General features: G+C 38.1%; 1 protein-coding gene across 1 annotated transcript in view; it reads right to left on the reverse strand.

Annotated features, from left to right (window-relative positions):
* The window catches only part of ankrd13b (ankyrin repeat domain 13B), a 70402-nt gene extending 48614 nt beyond the window's left edge, over positions 1-21788 (reverse strand). Inside the window, exon 1 of the mRNA XM_088345544.1 lies at positions 21442-21788. Within this exon, the coding sequence (XP_088201670.1) occupies positions 21442-21549 (108 nt within the window). The 5' untranslated portion in view covers positions 21550-21788. The remainder of the gene's footprint in view (positions 1-21441) is intronic.
* Positions 21789-21987: the final 199 nt, after the last annotated feature.

Here is a 21987-nt window from a genome sequence, read left to right on the forward strand (position 1 = left end):
AAATCATTAAATGAGCGTAATTTATCTTTCCACACACTTGCCAAGCATGTATTTATTCTATCAACTGAAAAACATCAAAATGCGAGTCTTAAATACCCCTATTAAATAATGATAAAATCTAGTAATCTTCATACACAGGGTTCCCCCAGGATTTTGAATTTCAAAAATTAAGACTTTGTAAGACCTTTTCAAGACCAAATCCAATGACATTTAAGACCGGTCTCGCACCTATCATGTTGTGGAACCGAACCCCGCCGGCAATAACCCCGCACCGGCATGTTGAGGCAACCGCTCACCCTATACCCTGACCCGCACACGTTCCCGGACCTCCTAGGCTCCAGGCTGGCGGGCATGGAGGCAGATGAATATGTGGGGGGGAACCGGAACAGTCCGGGGTGGCGGAGCAGCATGCCCCTGCGATGACTTTGAGACGTCCGCAGGGCGACCCCGTTGCGCCGGGTAATGGACGTCAGCCGGGCAACCCTGTAATTTAGGTCCCGGCCCGACTGCCACCTATAACCCGTCGTGCTTGACGCACTCTGCAGCAAAGGTTTACAGACGTCAACTGGGCGAGCACTCCCACTCATTCCCTGTTACAGTCTGAACCCAGTTATACCTTGACCCCTTAAACTTCCTGTAAAATTTGCCTATAATCCCGATCCAAAACATACCCAAATTAAAAATGGATTGCTTTTATTGAACCATTTGGAGAATATGGACAGTTTTGGTTGTCTTTTAAAATGTAACACTACAAAGTTTTTCCCCAAAATGAAATAATCAATGAAAGTGTTACTAACATTTAGTAATCTGAGTTGTAACAAACAGAAACAGTTTTTTTTTTTTTTTTTTGCCCGATTTTTGGTTTATTGCAAGATCAGTGTAGCATGGGCATCTTAGCTGTAAACAGGTGATACAATAGCTTGAAGCCTTACCTAGTAACTTGTCAAATTTGATAAAGATCTTAAAAACTAAACATTGTATTTAACACATTTTTGTAATGGTAGGTCTAGGCATTTTGAAAAGTGCCCATTTGGAGCCGATCTGTTCGCAGCCCTAAAAAATTGCATCTGTGTATTACTTTTGCCAATTTTTAGATATTGTGAAAGAGTTGTAAAGGTTTGATTTATGAAGACACGACTATGTTTACCAACAGTCTGACGGCCACTCTGCGGGCCCTCTGAATGTTAAAGGGTTAAAATCCCTTAACCACAACGGGTTTAACCTACACTTTTCCATCCCAAAGTTCCTTCAACGACGACAGCAGGTTAGAAACTGAGTGTATCTGAAAGGCCAATGTAATGCTCCATTTTCGAAAATGCGGAAATCTGGATTTTCCACCTGACACATTGCATTTAGCATTGTCATGATGACTGATTGGCATCACCTGTGACCGCTCGTTTGGTGCCAGCCGCTGCGGGCTACCTAATTGGTTCCACGTCCTTTTAAGCTCAGTCCTTTCACTCGCCTGTTGTCAGTCAGTCAGCAAACCTCTGTTTCTACAAGGCAAGCACTTTGACTCTGACTCCCGTCGGTCCCGCTTTTGCACCCGTTTTCCACCCGTCCGTTCCTGATTTCCCCATTTTTCTCCAGCTACGACCTGTTTTTTGACCCCGACCACGTTTTGCTCTCTCGTCCCGGCCTACGACCCGTTTTTGATCCCGACCACATTTTGCTCTCCTGTCCCGGCTATTGACCTGTTTTTTTCATCTTTGACACCACGATCTCCCGCTCCGGAAGATCCACTTCCGCATTCGGATCACGATCCGATTCTGTGAGCAGCTTAACTCCCGCGTCCAGCGAGCACCGGATCACGGCGTTACCCTTCCTTTACTTGTGGTTAACGTTACGCATCTGGGTCCTGATTCCGTTCTGGTCGTGACAAGCAGTTTGAGATCGATAAATTCATAGATAAAGAGAAAATATTTTACAACATAACGTTCGATACTTGTTAGTTCACTTACTAGAAAGTAATTACTGCTATAAAGTAGATAAGACAAGGAAATATTGAAACATTTAGGCGCTAAATTTAAGACTTAGAAATAAAATATCAGTGGTATTGTCACGTCACTTCGGTGGTATGGTCACGTCACAAGATCATCAGGACTGGCCAAGACAATTTTGGAGACGAAGACCAAAAAAGAACTGGGCTGACAACATTAAGGAATGAACTGGTGCCAACTTTGCCACAACCCAAGAACAGCTTTTACAAGGCTTTTATTTGTGGTTATCAAAATTTGGGACCGTTTCAAGTTTTTAAGACCTTGGGGGTCAGCTATAAAAGCAGTATATTGTATATGTATCAGCGCTACTATCCCAGGATGCTGTCAATGTTCAATTTTGACAGTTATGAGTCAACCATATTGCAAGCAATGTTACCAGGAAGGTTATATTTCATCCGCTCCAATGAAAACTGTTTGTGTTCCTCTGTCAAATTGCTTGTAGCATACAACACAACTGATTGCCTTTGTGGTTTGACATCCCAATTCCTCTTTGTCATGATAGTGGACATTTCAAAAGCGGAACTCATCAGTACGGAACATGATGTCTGGTAATTCCCCAGTGAAACTTCCTTCAAATTTCATCCTCTCAAGTATTTGAAATTTCACATCTGCTTTAAAATAACTCGTCAAACCTTTGTGGTGTGCATATGTTTTTAAAAATGATCATGGAAATAACACTGTCGAATATGTTTCAATTCCAAATGTTTTTCTTCAAATAACTTCATAGAGCAGTGTTTTTCAACGCTTTTTGAACCAAGGTACACTTTTATTTATAAAAAAAAGTTCCTAGGCACACCATTTGTCGAAAATGTTTGAAAATGAAGTTATGTCAATTATTTCACTGTAATTACTTTGTAAAAAGAAGAAAATAATACCTTAAATAAAAAAGAATGAGGTGGTTTATTTATGTTTTTATTTATTACAGTGCAATCTTAAACCGCTTTGTTAAACAAATTAAGTTATTAAATGTACTGTGCTACCTCATGAGCAGATAATTAGTATATAAAAGTATATAAAAATCTACTGTCACCTACTGATATGGATGACTATAACAGTTCCTAAGATAACAAAAATACTGAATAATGGCCTGATTTTTTGAAAATATAAAATTGGGTAAATTCCAGCGGCATACTAGAAAAGATCTCACGGCACACTAGTGTGCCCCGGCACACTGGTTGAAAAACACTGTCATTGAGTATATGTATTTGCCCACTATGTATTCCCTTCTATGCTTAAAAGACCACTAGGGATACACAACCAGAGATAGACGGTCAAATCTGTTATGAGAAAATGTGGATAGCGTCCTGCTGCAAGTGATGGAAATGATAGAAAGAGAAGAGCGGGGGAGCTGTAAAGTAAAGCATCCAATGAGGGGGGATGAAGAGGAAACTGAAAAGTGAGCTGAAGGAGAGGACAACAACAGAGACTCCCTCAGGTGCCGACGGATAACGACTAGGGAATAAGCAGAGGAGCCGCCGTTGCAATGCAGGAGAAGCAAGACAGACGTCGGACTGCTGGCGTGTGCCGTGCAACACCAATGCGAAATGCACGTGAGACACGTTCCTTGCCATCTGCCTTTTGAAGGACTGAACTGAATAATAGTGAAGAACTATCAAAGTCACAGAAGGCATTTCACAGTCTGAACTTGGCCTTCTTGTTAAAAATGCAGCAGTGTATATTTAGTAAGATTTAGAAATAGCACAGTTCAAAGCGGCAACTCGTCGTGCAAAGAGGCTATTTGTGATGAAAAGAAGAAATGAAGATAGCTGACAGAAATCAAAACATGTTGTGTTGATTGATAAATGTTGAAAAACGTGTAAGAATGTAAGGTCCAAGCAACATTTATATACAGTGGCTTGCAAAACGATTTGTCTATTTGGAGATTTGTCTTCCAAGAAGACAATGATCCAAAAAATAAAGCAAAGGTCACAATGGAATGGTTCACCCAAAAACTTATCAAGGTGTTAAAATGGCCAAGTGAAAGTCCAGACCTCAATCCAATTGAGAATCTGTGGAAAGAACTGAAAACTGCTGTTCACAAACGCTTTCCATCCAACCTCACTGAGCTCGAGCTGTTTTGCAAGGAGGAATGGGCAAAAATATCAGTTTCTCGATGTGCAAACTGATAGAGACATACCCTGAGCGACTTTGCAGCTGTAATCGCAGCAAAAGGTGGCGTATCAGAGTATTAACTCAATGGGGCTGAGTAATTTTGCACACCCACGTTTTCGTTTATATATATATATATATATATATATATATATATATATATATATATATATATATATATATATATATATATATATATATATATATATATATATATATATATATATATATATATATATATATATATATATAGTATATAAAGCAGTAGGTAACTTTAGGTTCATTAGACTATTTTAAAAATGTTCAACATTGACCGGTCTGGCCTTGGCTTGTAACCTTGTTTTTATTTATTCATCCCTCAATTTGAATTTGACGTCCCTGTATTAAAGGGTGAATTATTCATAGTATTTTAGTAATCTTGCGTTTGAATTTCACAACACGCTTATCATCATGAACGTTTTTGCTCATTTATGAGGACACATTATTAGAATAGTGCATGAATGAAACTAACACAAAATCAGAAACATCCTTTCCCTCAGATTTTAACATTTTAAGCAGAAAATATTTTTGGCAGAATGATCAGCCGATTACAATCAGCAGCCGTACCCTGGATCAGTGCCTAGTTTTTTTCATTGTACAATTTATCTTGGTTTGCTTAATTACATTTTGCGTGCTATATTGGTTCTTTGCTCAAATTCTACCCCCGTGCAAACAGATCTTGACTATTTTAGAGTATACTATTCTGTGTGCTCCACGTCTGTTTGTGTCAATCATCAAGTTGGCACCTATTTTTGCACTTCCAAACCCTAAGTAAATCAATCCCTTAGTGTCTCACAATCATGCACTTGTTCAACACCGCCTACTTTTAAGGAGCCCTGTAATGCTACTAATTAGCAGTTTAAGCCTATTATATGGCTGTACTTCATTCCAATTACTATAGACACCCAAGCGGAGAGGTCGAGGGCTGAGCTGGAGAGACGCACGAGGAGCCCAAAGGGGAAACAGAAATGAGTGGATGCTGGCAAAGGATAAACAGAAATGTGGGAAGGCAGAGTAAAACACGGAAAGTGCCATCTTAGAATAGTGTTTGATGAAACCTAAAGAATGGTGAAGCCAGCAAAGTTGACTTAAAAAAAACTGAAGATTGTAGATTGATCTGTAGGATTTCAAGCAAACTGCTTGAATACTCGATTATACAAATGCTGCAGAATTTAATTAAATTTTCCATTATATAGTGCATTATATTGAGAGAATAACCTTCATCCTAGTTCTCCTCCAAAATAGTCCTTTGCTCCTTAAGTGACAATGTTGATTGCTCTTCAATGAAAATGCTATTTTGGGCCAAGGTTGAAAAGAAAACCTTACACTGTACTAAAGTGACGTGGTTGTTACAATCCTTTTCATAAGACCAAGCAAAAAAGTAGAAAGGATTGATTATTTTGTAAATGGTAAATGGTCTGCATTTATATAGCGCTTTTCAAGTCACTGAAGAACGCCCAAAGCACTTTACAGTGTATTCCGCATTTACCCACTCACTTTTGATCAGTATCTTACCCATAATGTAATGTTATGCACAAAATGAATTAATGTTTTTGTTTAATCTATTATTCTACTAAAATATGATGGCATTTATTAGGTGTTACTATTTAGAGCTTCAAGGGGGAACGAGACAAATTGAGGCTTGGGATATTATTTGAGTTTATTTTAGCTCGTTTGTGTCCCATGAATAACTACAACCTTATTTTTGTCTTGTAATGGTACAATTGACAGAAGCAGGCTACAGATGTTTTTTTTTTTTTTTAGCAATGAGGCATTGTTACCCTTTGGATTATGTATTAGTTATCCCGTTTTTTGTTTATTTTAAAACTAACAACAAGCCTTTTCAAAAGCTTTTCTGTTACAATATGTCTAAAATGTTTGAATTGAATGAGAATACCAGTCAACCTTAGCCAATTGCTCCTCTTATCGCTGGTTCCAATTCCTCTAATTAAACAATAATAAAACTTACAAGCACAATCCGTCCCCTAGCCCAGGAAAATAAAGGAGATGTTGATTGTTGGGTCATTGTCATGACTCAGAGACTGCTTTAAACCTTGACAAATGTAGTATCAACCAGGGTGACTCGGTCAAAAATCAAGGTGTCATATTTGATCCTAACCTGTCTTTTAAGTTACATGTGAAAAATAATACTAGATTAGCTTTCTTTCACCTTTGTAATATTGCAAAGATTTGCCCAATGCTGTCAAAATCAAATGCTGAGATTAAAATGTATGCATTTATTACTTCTTGGTTGATTACTGTATTGTGTTGCTCTCTGATCTACCGATGTTTAGCTTCAAAAGTTTGGAGCCGGTTTGTGGCAGTGATATTTTTGACTAGGTTTGACTAAGTTTGATCAGAACACTTTTAACCAACTTGCACTGATCTAAGGTGTGACTTTAAGGTTCTGTTTCTAACATAGAAAACCTTGCATGGACTTTCCTCTCATATCTCTGATTTGATTTTCCCCTGCCCGAAGTCACCGCTCGGAAAATGCTTGGCTACTCGTGATTCCAGGGGCAAAGAAATCTGCAGGCTCGAGAGTGTTCTTAATCCAGGCCCTGGTGCTGTGGAATGCTCTTTCCCCTGAGAGAAGATCTGCAACCTCAGTGGAAATGTTTGAATCTGGACTTAAGACACACTTATATTCTATAGCTGATGATTGATGCCAAACTCATACATAACTTTTCCTGTCGTTTCTGCCTCCCGCTGGTGGTGAAATGAAGAAGAAGAACGAATTGGGATCAAGCAGCAGACCAGCACCCGACCTGTCATCATCTGCTTTGAACAACTGGCTGAGATGGATAGCTGCGACGTCTCTGTCTTGGACTTCTTGAACAATTTTACATATTACCCAAGTTTATTGTTGATGTCGACTTCTTTTTGTGGATTGTTACCCAATGCAACAGCTATTGGTGTCATCCTGGAAGGGGGATTACCTTTTTTGTGGCCCCTTCTCAAGATTTCCTAATGCAGAGTTTTTTTTAGTTTGTCCTTGCTCGCATGCCAGTTTCAAATTCGGGAATTAAATAATTGTGGCCTGTTTAATTATTTGAGACATTTTGTGATGAAGGGCTATAAAAATAAATGTGGCTAATTACTTACAGAAAAAAATGCTTGATCGAGAATACAATTTTTGAGTGTACCTTGACAGTATTAGCAATCTACAATGAAGTGGTCATCTGCTACCAGTGCCATAAACGATCCAGAATACAGCCAAAATGGACAAGAAAAGACGGGTTGAGTGAAAAATGTTTTAAAAGTTTATCTTAAAAAAAATCCTATACCAAAATTGCTATACGACGTGCAAGTCAAGTCAAGTCATTTTTATTTGTATAGCCCTAAATCACGAAGAGTCTCAAAGGGCTTCACAGATTATTACACTATATTACACGGACTATTTTTCAGCCAACGAGAAGAGTAGGTTATTCATATGCTATGGAGTAGAAGTGAGTTTTAAGCTTAGATTTGAACATTTCCACTGAGGTTGCAGATCGGATCTCAGGGGGAAGAGCATTCCACAGCACCGGTGCCCGGATGGAGAACGCTCTCGAACTAGCAGAACACTTCTTTGCTCTTGGGAGACCGGCACGTGCACTATTTGAAATAATCACAAAACATACAAAATACAGGGAAAACATACAAGTTGACTGGCATGAATGAGCCTTCAGTCAAAGGTTCTCCAATTAGGTTGCTGTGCTGTGTAATTTATTACACCGACTATGACGAAACGGCAAATCAATCAAGTCAAACGAGTTTGCCACGGTAGCCTCTATCTCGGTATCAGTCTTTTTTCGTTGCAAACGAAGCGAGCGGTTTGATGCTACTGTGCGCATGCATCTGCCGCCTACGATTTCATGTGGTAGTTATGTAGTGAAAGGAAGTCCGTCTCTTTTTAGGGAACCGGCTTTTCCGGCTCAACTCATTAAAGAGAGCCGGCTCTCAAACGGCTCACTTGCTTTGATGCATTATATTACGAATCATTATTGTTGTATAAAGAAGTAGAACAAAAAAAGGAAGTATAAAAGGAGAAAATGAAAAAGAACAGGTTTGTGGTTATCCCTTTAATCAGTATATTACCAACAATACTTTAATGCAGAAAATGAATAAATAATTTGAATAAGAAAATGTATTATTCTACTTAAGTATATTTGCATGTCTTTTGTTCTTCTACAGTGAACGTCCAAGCTACTTAATTTTTGAACTTTTTTTATAATAAACCTCATTCATGTCGAGCAACTCAGTATCTCACAACAAAATGTTAATTAACAATATATATGATATAAAGAAACACATGTACAATATAACATGTTAAACTACATAAATAAATACGTTTGAAAAAAAAATATGGTGTAAGATTATTTTGTATTTTGTAAGGGAAAATACAGCATTTTGTAAGGGCATGGAGCCGTGGAGGTTGACAGGTATGTATTCTTCTCCACTTTGTGGCTATCAACTGATGGGAAGTTTGATTTTTTGCACCATCAAATGCCGAGTACAAAATCATCAAAATTACAAAACAAAAATACAAGCATCAAGCAACAGAAAAATAATTGGCTACTTAATTGCAAGGGACCATTTAGCAGTCTTTACGTCATCACTCCTTGATTGTCAGGGCTACAAACAGTTTTTTCCTCTTGCAACTTTAGGTTTTTACTTTCCTTTCAAATATGTATGCTGGTAGAATGTTTTAAAATGCATTGTTGTTGTAGTAGGAATCAAATAGATGAAAGGACAACAGATGAAGCGTGAGTACTTGACATTCAAGCACACATCAGTAATGCAGCCAGAGCTTTAATCAAATCACAAAATGGCTCTTCTTTTATTTAGGTATTTATTTACTTCACCCAATAGTTGGTGTGCCAGGCACAGGAAATACAGGTGTAAGGCCCAGTATTGTATGAATGATCACCAAGCATGTTAAATTAAACTAAATTAAACTCTTGTCTGAAATACAGGTGCGGTATATGGGAATTAAATGAATGACACATATTTTAGGAAACATTGCTGCTGCACACAAGCAGAGAAATAAAAGCTTATTATGGAAATGAGAGTCAAGCCTGGCATTTTTATAAGTGTAAGCATTTGACTAAGGGGTGCTGAAGGTTAAACAATGTCCTAATTTGACAATGCAAAAACCTATTAACTTCCTATTACTGATCTTGATTGACTGCAGCTAGCCCCTGGTATTTGATAGTACTATGGGGACATAGAAGGAATATATGGCAAGAACTTGAGAGATAGATTTAAAGTATTTTTATAGCAATTTCCGCTATCAACAGGATCAGAATATAGGTGTATATATCATAATATAGATCAGAATATTTGCACAGCAAATACTACATAAACCTTGTCTAGATGTAATTAACTGCCTTGTTTAGTTTTTAGTGTACAGTATTTCTGATTCATTATAATACAAAACTTGGATTTGTAGTGAGTATTATGGGTGTGTTTTTCTGAAATATGAATACGAATAAAGGAATATGCTTTTTGTTTTTTTCAGAAGGATCCTTAGAACCACAATCTAGAGTCCTAACATAAGTTGGAAACTGCTGTTACAGACAGCACTTAAAAAAATTGAGCATGTAAACCAAACACTGTAAATGAAATATAAATAAAAACATCCTAAGGCATTTGCAGAAAATGGATTACAATTTTAGGTTTTTCTCGTTTTAAGATATTCTACCTTGTTTATATGGCAAAACAGCTTATTTTAAAAGTACACTGTGTGTATTTGACCACTAGATGTAGCTGCATTGTGTTGTGCAACCAAAAATGAGTGCTACCAAGTGCAAAGAAGACTCAAAGTGACCAATCTGCATCTTTTTTCTTCTCTTTTTTTCCGTCCAGCCTTTCACAAGGTTTTCGTTTTTTGGGGTCACCATTATCATCTCTAAACGGAAGAGCACCTTCAGTGACAGACTGCTGTCACAGTCTTGCTCCACGGACAGACTGAGGAGATCATTTCTTCCTCATGCCATGAGGCTCTTGAACTCCACCCGGGGGAGTAAAAGCCCACATTAAACCACACCCACACATTCGCATATTACCCTATTTTCATGACAGTGTGTATTTTATGTAACACTATTTAAATACTCTATATCAACACGTTACATTGGGTATTTATGTATTATATTCCTTTTCCTTTATTATTGTTTTATTTTCAAGACAAAGTGTTCTGCCATATCCACCCATCTATCTATCTTTCTATTTACTGTATCTTTCTATCAAACTATCTTCTACAGTATCTATCCATCTGTTTGTCTCTATCTCTCTTTTTATTTATCAATCAAGTCCTTATGATTAATGGCATAAAATTTAAGTGTTTTATAATTCAAAAATGTGCCCCTGGCTTTCCTCCCTCACGGTCAGGAGTTGTCAGAAAAATCAGAAGATGAACAGCTTTTTCCTGGCCGGCCACAAATCCAAGAGGAACATTAATAAAACGGTAGATAAACCCAAGAGGTTACACATAAAAATGAAAATAAAAGCCCCAAACGAAGGGTTGTATATATTGTTTAGTAAGGTTAATGTTGCAGGAGGCATATGTCCAGTGCCTGCACTTTCACTTGGAGCTTTTTAATCCCCTACATGCTGTTTCAACTTCCATCTCTTCCTAAACTTGCTTTGTTTCCAATCGAACTTCATTTACATTTCCTTTTATCATTTACTGTCAGTCTTGAGCTCGCTCAATCTCCTTCTGATAAAAGCTTTCTACAACTTAACTAAATCTGACCCCAACCATCTTAGCTTGTCTTTGTGGCTGCCCTCTGCTGCAATTAGAACTTGGTTTTCATTACATCAAGGAAAGTAAGAGTGCTGAGGGTGGGGTTGATCAATAGGGGATAAAGGATGCAAGAAGCTAGAGAAGAGGAAAGGAGAGGCAGGTCACGGACAACCCGTGAGCAATAATTAATTGCTCTTTTGCCTTAGGTCAGATGATAAATCTTGTGCTAATTTTCCATTAACACCTCACCGATTTTATCATGAGCCCTGCTTTCTGTATGTTGTTCGCTTCGGTTTAAACCACAAATCTAATCCATTACAGAGAGAAAGTTGCAAAAAGAATCAATTGACGTAACATATTTTCGATTGAGTAAAAAAGCTTGAGATCTTAGCAAGAAGCATCACAAGCACAGAACATGCGAATTCAGTACAGAGATTACAGTCAAGTTTCATTCAATGAATGTCATTGATGTTAGGCAGCGTATGACACAAACCGTTCAAAGTTATTGCTCATATAGCTAAATTATTTTGTCATGAGTATCCAAGTATGTAAAAAGTACTGCTGGGTAGGGGTGGGCGGATCCATCCAGAAATCCATGTCTTTGATAATAAGCAAATACTTCGATTGGTTCGATACTATTATCCTGGGATACTTTACTCCGCCACCAATTTTCTCAAAGCGCCACTTGCCTGGGCAATATTGTGCAGGGTATTATTGTCATGTTGACACTGTTATATTTGTATTTTCATAACATTGCAGATTATTGGGTTTCACAATCTTCACTTTTGTTCTAAAACAATTAAAGTAAATATATATAAATATATATTATTATACAGTTACAGTTTGCATTGTAGTTATTTAATAAAACTTAGAACTTGTTAAATCTCTTTGCTGTGTTTATCACAATTATAACACAATTATAACAAAATTATAATAAACGATCACGACATTTCAAAGCAAAAATTCTTGCTATCAGTGTCGTGATTGCCAATCTGGAGCACCAGCCCGGACAGCTGATTAGTGGACACTCCTTTTTTGAACCCCCGGATTCTTCTCAGTCATTGTCAGATCGTTGCGAACTGTTGTATTCCACTCGGTGAGCGTTCCCGTCCGACTCCGTTTCTGCTAAACCTTTCTCCTGCCTGATCTTCGTTTTTGACCCGTTTCTGGACCTGATTACACCCGTTCTGCCTGCCCCCCGTTACCTGACCCGTTTTGCCTCGTTACCTGCCTGCCTCCTGCCTTCGACCCCAATTACAAACTCGACATCGCCTCTGATCTCCTGCCCCGGCCAAACGACTTACTATTCCCGCCTGTCTTCGTCCGACACAGAAGTGTCACTTCTGCCTCGCTCGCTCCTGTTTTCCGTCAGACCTCGGATCAAGCAAGCAAGCCTTACTCTCCCTCTCTTTTCAATAAAAACTGAAAAACGTACGCTATTGAGTCCTGTATCCGTTCTGATCTATGACACTCAGATTGGTATTGATAAAAAACCAACCAGTATTCACTTGAATTGTATCTTTACCAAATTTCAGAGTATTACCCACACTTACTGCTGGACACATTGTTGCATTCTACTTACTGGTTGATAATGAGAATGTTCGAAAGCATTTTTCAATGTAGATACCGATACAACATCCAATTATTGAGTGATAATCATCTTCGATACCACATTCAGATGCTATTAGTGTATACGATTCCCTTTCCCCTCTGCAAAAAAAAAAACAAACTTTTTTTTTTTTTATTTAAATACTTTGAAGCCCCTAAAAGGATAAAATCCTGAATCCTGAATATTCCATCCATCCATCCATTATCTGCACCGCTTATCCTCAGTCGGATCGCAGGGGGTGCTGGAGCCCATCCTAGCTATTATTTCAGGCAGTGGGCAGGGGGACACCCTGAACTGGTTGCCAGCCAGTCGCAGGGCACACAGAAACATCCAACTCACTCGCTCATTCACACCTAGGGACAATTAGGGACTGGCCAATTAAGCTAGGATGATTTTTGGAATGTGGGAGGAAACAGGAGTGCCGGAGGATACCCATGCAAGCACGGAGCGAATATGCAAACTCCGCACAGGCTGGTATTTGGATTTGAACCCATTACCTCAGAACTCTGCGCTAACCACTCATCTGCTGTGCCGCCCAATCCTTAATATATTTCACGACAAGTTGCTATTTCTTTGGATTCCTTACTGTTAGATGGCCCATAAAAGGCAGTCCATGGCTGTATTGTCCACCATTCCAAGTACTGATACGTTAAAAAGGCTGGTATCAGCACTGATATCGATACTTGGATTTTGTACTCGCCCATAGTTAATAAAGAAGCATTACAACATTTTTTCACAGATAAAAAAGTGTTGCTTTTAAGACAACAAAAAAAAACATTCTAACATAAGATAAATGCAACGAGGGATTGTGGATCATCCATTTTGTTTGAATACACAAAGCCACAAGAAAATCAAAGCAGCAGCTGTCCAAACAACGCAAGAGATAATTACAAAAATTCCAACACATCAAGTCACTGTAGTTAGCTCTGTTTACTTGCTCAAAATCACAGTTTTGAACAGTTTTACAACCATCAATGTATTACCAACTAAACTTTAAAATTAGCTTCCTGTCTTCTGAAAATTGTAATGTCATAAAAGTCAGACACTTTAGCTGGATTTTCATCTCACAAACCATTCATAATACAAAGTCAGCAAAAAAGTTGCTCTAAATTGATTTTTCTTTCCAAGAACAGGGTTCAAACAACTTAAAGAAAGTTAAATTTAAGACTTTTTAAGACTTTTTTGATACCTTTTGAATTTAAATTAAAGACCAAGTCGACAAAAACACACCACATACTGTATAAACAGACTTATATTTATGGCATCAAGGTGTGCAAAGATGCTAATAACCTTATAAGAGTGGATGCAAAATATTATCTATGAGGAAGTCAGAATCCTGGTACCAACTACACATGGAAATAGATTCAGATTTGTGAGAGATATCGGTATATGGAGGATATCGTAATAAAACATGGAACGTCCCCTTCGCTTGTATTTGTTTTTGTTATATGCTAACAAGGGCGCAAACTTCAATCGCTGACAAATGACCGACTCAAAAGCACTGCATAAAAATAAAACACTTAGTGTAGAACAAATATCTTTGTTTCGGTTCCCACCGATCCTTTGTACTTTGAGTTGATCGTAAAGCCGCTAGCATGCCATGCTTCTATGTGCAACAAAAGGGGCCGGGTTGTTGTCTGCCTTGCGTTCTGATTGGCGGACAACAAGCGCTACCGGATCTATTACTTGCCATCAATTCCACATTATTACCTGCACTTAACAGTGAGCTGGAGAAAAAGCCTTTGTGTTGGAAAAAGAGACAATCCCCATTCCATCTACATGAAAAGACCGATAGACGGGCAACACATTTTCACGGCGAACAAAATTGAATTATACTGTGAAACTGTGACAGTGAAAAAGGGGGACTGGATGAAAAACTGTAATGGAAAGAGCCTGATGAGATCATAGGGTCATTTCCCGACTTTCTCTTGAGATAGCCCATCAGTCTCCATTGTGCATTTTAAGCCAGACAGACTCTGTTAGGGATCAAACCACCCCTTTCTTTCTTCATCAACATATTTATGCCTTCTCTCCTTCAATCGTTGAATGTTTCCTGCTTTTACTTCTTCACTGCCTCTGCTAACCTGGTTATTTAGACAGGAAACGACTGCTCAAGATTGATGCCTGACAAATGTATTTTCTCTCTTCGACGCTTCATTCAAACCGGACTCCTCTTCATTACTTTTGTTTTAAAAATGATAGGTTATCTCTGTTTTAATATTGAACATCTGAAGTAGATTGCATAGGATGCTAGTTTCAAAAAAATATATTTTGAATTTACTATTGTGAGGTTTTTTTGTACAGACCTCTCCTGTTCTTCTTGCAAGTTCAAAAATTGTTGCTGTCTTCTCTCCTTATTTTTGAGTGTCTGATAAACTAGGATCTTACCAAATGGCATCCCTTTTGAAGCTCCTGACTGTCAAGTCTATATGTAATGACAAATTAATGTCCTTATACACATTTTATCTGATCATTGTAAATAAATGTGAGTTTGGTCAAATGTACTACACCAATGAATGGAAACAATTATCTCTAATTGTGATTATCAACCCTATGTTCTAATCTAAATGATCTATTGTGGCAATTGACACTTCACACATAAGTGGTCTCCAGACAAAGGCCAAACTAGGCTACAGAATCATTAAATGGCTTTTCCCTACATTTAAAATATGGTGTCCTTCCACTGAATATGCCATTACTTCACACCGCCTACAAAACGGGATGGATTTTTGTAATCTGCAAGACTGTGATTGCACAAACGTGAATTAAAGTCTTATTTTCTTTCAAACAACATTTTTAGAGTATGGGACACGCCACAAATAAGAAACCAAGAAGAACTCTGAAGTGGAATGTATTTTTGTAGGGTGATTTTTTTTTTCAACTTTCATTAATCCCCCCTGGTGTGTTTATTGGCTCATCTATCATCCCCCCTCCTTCCTCCCAGGGCAGGTATTCCGGACACGCGCCACAGACCTAACCAAGTGAATTGTAATCTTAAGGATTAAGAAGGGTGGTGCGAATTACAAGTAAAACCACACCTTTTTTAGCAGTCAACTGTCAATCCAAGACCACTTCCACTTTTTTTAGCATACATACAAACAACTATATGTTTGATTCTAAGGTGACTGAAATGTGTCTCACCTGGTAGTTGCAAAGGTTTTGCAGGAACCCCTACCTAGTTTGCACTAGAGCTTAGACCAGGCCTGAAAAATCCAGTCCGACCAAAGCCCGAACCAGCCCGATTTACTTGATTTGAGGAACCAGCCTGACTTCGGCACCGATGTTAAGGCCAGGTTCGGGCCCTGGCCCAATATCTTACAAATAAAGATTGAACACAAAAATACAATGATAATATAAATAAGATGACAATAAAAATGACTTCAAAGCGCCGGTCTCTATTGGTAATGTCTGGAAATTCTCATAACTTGAATTTTCGCTTGTTTGTTGTGTAAGAATGTTTGCTCTAAAGACATCTATTATCTAGGATGTCCAGTAGCTTGAGTGGCTTATATGTAGAAGTATCCCTGTACTTATTTTATAACATACATCTGTGTGGTAATTTTTTTATCAAGACAGCTGTAATGTTTGTGACTTAAATAATTAATCAATTCAGAGTTAATGTCCATAAAGGAGTAGTTACATGTAGTTTACATCCCAATTACGTTTAGTGACATTTATAAATGACTGTACATCAGGCCCTTTGAGGAGAGCCATTACGCTGATGTGGCCCTCGCCTCGGTGAAAATGAGTTTGACACCCCAGTTATGGGATAACATTCGCTAGTGTACCGGGAACACATTAGAAATCTACAATGATGTCGTCGTCTGCTACCAGAGACTGAGACAATCCGGATCATAGCCAAAAGGGCAAGAAGAAATTGGTCCAACAAAAAAAACAGTTTTATTTATTTATTTATTTATTTTCTTTTCTGGTGCAAAAATTGTGATACAGCGTACACAGTTTGAAATACTAAAAAAAGGTATACAATACTCGGAAAATATATTAGTTGACAGGTATGGATTCAAACTGTGCTAGCATGAACACTCATCTCCTTGTTATAAATGCTGTAACATCCAAAAATAAGACTGTTTTAAAAAAGAAGCTTCTACTTTGAAAAGAGATATTTATGAACAGAGGAACAAAGGAGGGGAAGTGTTTGTTCCGCTTAACTACCTGCCTTCCTGCCTCATCACACCTTCCTCTGATCTGATGGCAGGACACATTTAGAATACTGTATGTGATTATTTTTATAAAGAGATCATACACATGACCGCAGTCTTCTCTATTATCACTGTTGATTTTTTTGTTTTACTTTATTGCCGCTTTTATAACAAGAAACTATGAAACACTTCCATGCAGCCAAAGTATTTAAACTCAAACATCCGAGAAAAACTGCTATCCTTCAAGAGGTATGATGAAGAGCATGTACACTATAAAAATAACGGATAATTCGTAATGTTTTTTGATTACCAGAAAACTGTTATACTTTCACCACATACACTGAACCGAAATTACAAGGGATAACTGAGCCGCTTCCATTAGCCATTAAAGTAAACTAACTGTGATCATTCCCCCCAAAAAACAAATAGAGGTGACCTGATCTGAAATCAATCCAACATCACCAAAAAAAGCATTAGATTTTAACAATCTATATTTAAAAAAAACAAATATTAGCACACACAAACAAGCAGTCAATTTTATGTGCCACCTTAGCACATTCGAGATTTCGCAATCATAGTCCACCAAATCCACTTGCAGTACATTTCCATGTTAGACATAGACGTTGCCCTACTTACGAACGAGATGAAATGAAAAGAAATGATCCGAATTTATATAGCGCTTTTCAAGTCAATGAAGACTTCCCAAAGCGCTTTACAATGTGCAATTTACACCCTGTGCTTTACAATGAGATAAGTTCTGGACGATCGTTTGTAGGTTGAATTTGTTGTCAAGTTGCTTCAGTTCTATATTTTGTATGGAATGTATGCTCCAGGTTTATATAAGTATCCCGTAATGTTTTTACTAAAAAATAAACATTTCACAAAATAATATGCTCTATAAAAGATGAATAAAGCTGAGTTTAACTAACTTTTGGAAGATGTGCTTCAAAAGGTCCTCCTTTGTGGTAAAAAGTGGCTGAAAAAAAGGGTTTTGACCATTTTCTCAACCGCATCAATCTTTCTTATTCCACTTTCATTTAAAAAGAAACAGCTCCCCTCTTCTTTACACTTAACACCAACTATGTTGAACGGATGTACGAGATGTTAAACAATAAAAACGTCAATGTTCTTGGCGCGCTAGATACAGTACACGTAGTCCTGTATGTTCACACACTAACTAGAAAGTAGAAGCCGGATTTCTTCTTTGGGGTGAATGCTGGTTGACCTCTTACAGCGCCACCACAAACCAATAGCGGCGGAAAGAAGCACTAAGTATTGTCCTGTACTCAGGAAAAGGTGCACACAATACAAAATCTAACTTACAGCAACGTCCCGATATTTTTGAACATCCTGAAAAAAAATGTTTATATCTACCGTTTAACGTAATTCGAATGGTCGCAAGTCTGTATTGGATTCATGTAACATGGATTTTTATTTTAAATAAATCACATTTTCTCATAACTACTGTTGCTTTCATTTCTTCTGACATTTCATATTGAAAAAGAGATATATAAAAAAATAAACAGTATCAATCTTCCTCGTCCTATATTAATATTGGTATGGGACAACAACAAAGGCTGAAATATTAGTGTTAGGTTATTAACGTTCAAATAAATCTCATCAAAATTGATCTGTATCCACAACAACATGCAACTCATCGTGCTGGATTTCACAATGTACGGTGTAAAATAACCCCTTTTTACACCACCCAACATCTCAAAATATCATATACACAAACACACTTCACTTAAGTAGCTTAGTCTTCAAGACGATAAAATCCATATTTCATATATTCTTCGATTTATCCGCATATAGCCATGCTCAACCAGTGAAAACAGAAGGTTTTCCAGTCTTTTTTTACCAGTTTGTTTGACCCTCAACTTTTAATTATTTTCTTGGCATTAGGCCAAGGCAAAGGGCCGCGACCCTTTACAAACAGGTCTGCAACCCACTTCTGCGTGGCGACCCACTAGTTGAAATACACTGCTTTAACTGATAAAAAATAATTGCCAATGTCCATTCTGTGAGGAAAGCAAAGTATGAAGGATTTTTTTTTTTTTCAAATAAAAAATATTATTTCTAACCTTCTCAGGTCTCCACAATACTTACTGTTTATTTTGCAAGCAATTTGATTGATAAAAACTTTTCATGGAAAACACACTGTTGTTTGGGTGACCTCAACTTTTAACAGTAGTGTATATAATAAAAATAATTTGTACCTATCCAAACCATAGGATTTACATAAACATCTTTATATTTTGACCTTTAACTAGGGTATTAACAATATTACAAATACAGAGGTATTTCGTAATTTGATAGATTAATTTTGCAAGCGTTATTACCGGAATAATGGATACTTTACATCATATAACCAACTGCCTATTAAACAGCCTGACAAATAGCAATTCTCCATTGGGTAGATTCAGCTAAAAGGCCTTAGAAAGACACTTTTTATCACCCACGGGCCAAGCGCGGGTGGTGATAATGTTTTCGTTAGAGATCCAATATATATATATATATATATATATATATATATATATATATATATATATATATATATATATATATATATATATATATATATATATATACACACACACACATAGATAGTGTTTCAGCCCTGCGACTGGCTGGCAACCAGTTCAGGGTGTCCCAAGCCCACTGCCAGCAGTCAGATGGGAGTGGCTCCAGTACCCCTTAACCCTTATAAGGACAAGCAGTTGGAAAATGAATAAATTATTGAATGATGTACAAATACAGCTGTAACGAAAATTTGTTAATTTATTCGATTATCTATAGTTTGCAGTTCATTTTTAGCTCCATATAGTATAAACCATTTCTTGTCTGATAAAATATTTAATCAGGGGCAATTTTGGAATAAAAGCATTACAAAGTATAGAGATAGTTGGAACACAATTACTTTTCTCGGTGAGCAAGGAATTAAAGGTCAACGTGTTCTGAATTTTGGTCTTTTTATTTGTAAAATTATTTGTGAAATAGAAAATGTCCCAGCAATGCAGGGGTTAATCGTTGAGCAGTTTGAAGCCCACAGACCAAATGGACATGGAGTGACTTGGCTAAGTGTTCGTTTGCAAGCTCTCAAGTTTACACAAGAAATACGAAGGCCAAACAGTTTCCACAGGTTGATGTACACGTTTTCTTCTAATTATTCCATCATGTCATGTGGCTATTTTTGAGCAGTTTTAGGTGGTCGGCATCAATGCGAGTACATGCGGTAATTTATAATTCGATGGTGACTTTCAGGGAAACGCGCTACTTTTGGGTGCCCCTTCTTGTTATCAGTATTGTTACACGTGTACCATAAGTCTTTGGGGGCAAATTGGAACTGCTGCCTGTCAATGTTAAGGTCTGACTCATCTCTGAAGAGTGGGATGATGCTTTATATAAAAAAACAATGGAAACCAGATGATGAAAGTGCTGTATCTGAGTCGGATCAGGAGGCATCTCCTGCTGCTAGTAAAGATGGAAACAAATACTATTTGTTTAATGAGGGGGAGAAAACCCCTGCCGCAACAACTGGCCAGGAAAGGGATGGGTTCCACCAGGCTGTACTTGCCCAAAACAAACAACGCGAAGTGGTCCCCCAACAACATAGGTGGTTAAGGGATCCGAGAACTGTGAATCCAGGGGCGTAACGAAATTACTTTAAGAAAGGAGTATCTAAGGATCGTAATGAATTACTCTTATTCAGTTAACTGCCCAACACTGACTAAGGGTACATCACTGAAAAAAGGTTTGAAACCACAGTGCTACAGAGGGTAATCAACACACCACAGAAAATCATTAGATGACATCTGCCCAGTCTAGAAGACATTGCCGACTTGCGATACCGTTGCAGCGCCATCAACAATACAAAATAAACTTGTGGTCGCCGGCCATTACCTCAGTGACCTGTTTCTCTCTGGTAGGCACTACAAGTCCCTCAAAAAAAGGACAAACAGGCTGAGAGACAGCTTCTACCCCAGGGCTATCACCACCCTAAACGAGTGCACAAAACTGTGAAAACATCTTTTGCGACTTATTTGGGGTTTTTCTTTTTTGTTGCTGCTAAACGTTATTGCACAAAACTGAAAATATATACCTTGTGCCGTTTACGTTTTTACAGGGGTGGGGTGCTGTTAAATGTTATTACTCTTCTTTTCATTGCACTATTGTTACAATGCACTATTCTTTTTCATTCACAAGTATAGCACTATTATTACAACTTAAGACAGTCTCTAAGCACTGTTTGCAAAAATGTTCTTTTTTTTATCTTTTTTTTCTCGTTAAAGGCTTCAGTACTTCTTTACCCTGGAGTGCCATGACTAATCTCGTTCCATACAATGTTTCACAACGTTGATATCAATGACAATAAAGACAATTCAATTAATCCCACGCACATTTGGTAGAAATACGGTATCTGGTTTTGAGTTGTAGGTGCAATGTTGCGGCCAGAATCCATGCATTGCATCATCTTCGCCAGATTAGCAAGATAATTAGACATTTACCATGTGTATTTACAGACTATTTATGCAACTTCAAAAAAACTGAGCCTTGGCGTATTAAAAAGACCATAGCACAATAAAACAAATAAAATGGTTACAAGTGTCCCACTCGCAATAATCACCACATGCAATTATTGAGCAGCTCACTGAAGTGTTGCGATACCACCTGCACCACCTTTGAAATCTCTCCAGATCATGCACAAAACACGCCCAACATCGGCCACAAATCAAGAATCGGGCCCATGTGCAGAATATGAAATAGATGTGTTTTCAAAAGGCTCCACGCTCTCACCTGCTCGTTGGCTGCCAGCTCTTTTTCAAGCTGCCGATGCTTGTTGTGCCACACCAGATAGTGGACAGGATAGCGACTCTTCTCCGGAGTTTTCTTTGCAGAAATCATCCTCGTTCATAGTTTGTTTCCTCCTCCGTCCTCGCTGTGGATTGCAAGGATACTTTCGTTAGTGATTCTCGCTATCCAATAAAGCGAATAATCACGTCGCTGTCATGCAGAAGCTTCTCTCGATTTCCCTGTTTGCTTTGCCAGCACACTCCGGTAACACTGCTTCAGTATCGGAGCGAGATTTGCATTGTGCGTTTTCTTTTTTATTCTTAACCACCGCTTGGCTCTTGTTCTCCCTCCTCTGCCTACTCTCCTCCCATCCGCCTGCTGACTGAGATGCGCTGAAAAGATGCAAGCAAATGTGGCAGCACTCAGCCAATCCGCTCTGAAGGATGCTGTGATTGAACTTATGTCTCAAAATAGGCTGCACGAATAATGAGCAAACACTCAGAAAGCAATCGTGCCCACCGAGTGCATATGAAATGAGTAAAGCGAATT

Source organism: Urocampus carinirostris, chromosome 10 (assembly GCF_059441175.1).
Source record: "Urocampus carinirostris isolate Australia breed hairy pipefish chromosome 10, RoL_Ucar_1.0, whole genome shotgun sequence".
Classification (NCBI taxonomy): Eukaryota; Metazoa; Chordata; class Actinopteri; order Syngnathiformes; family Syngnathidae; genus Urocampus; species Urocampus carinirostris.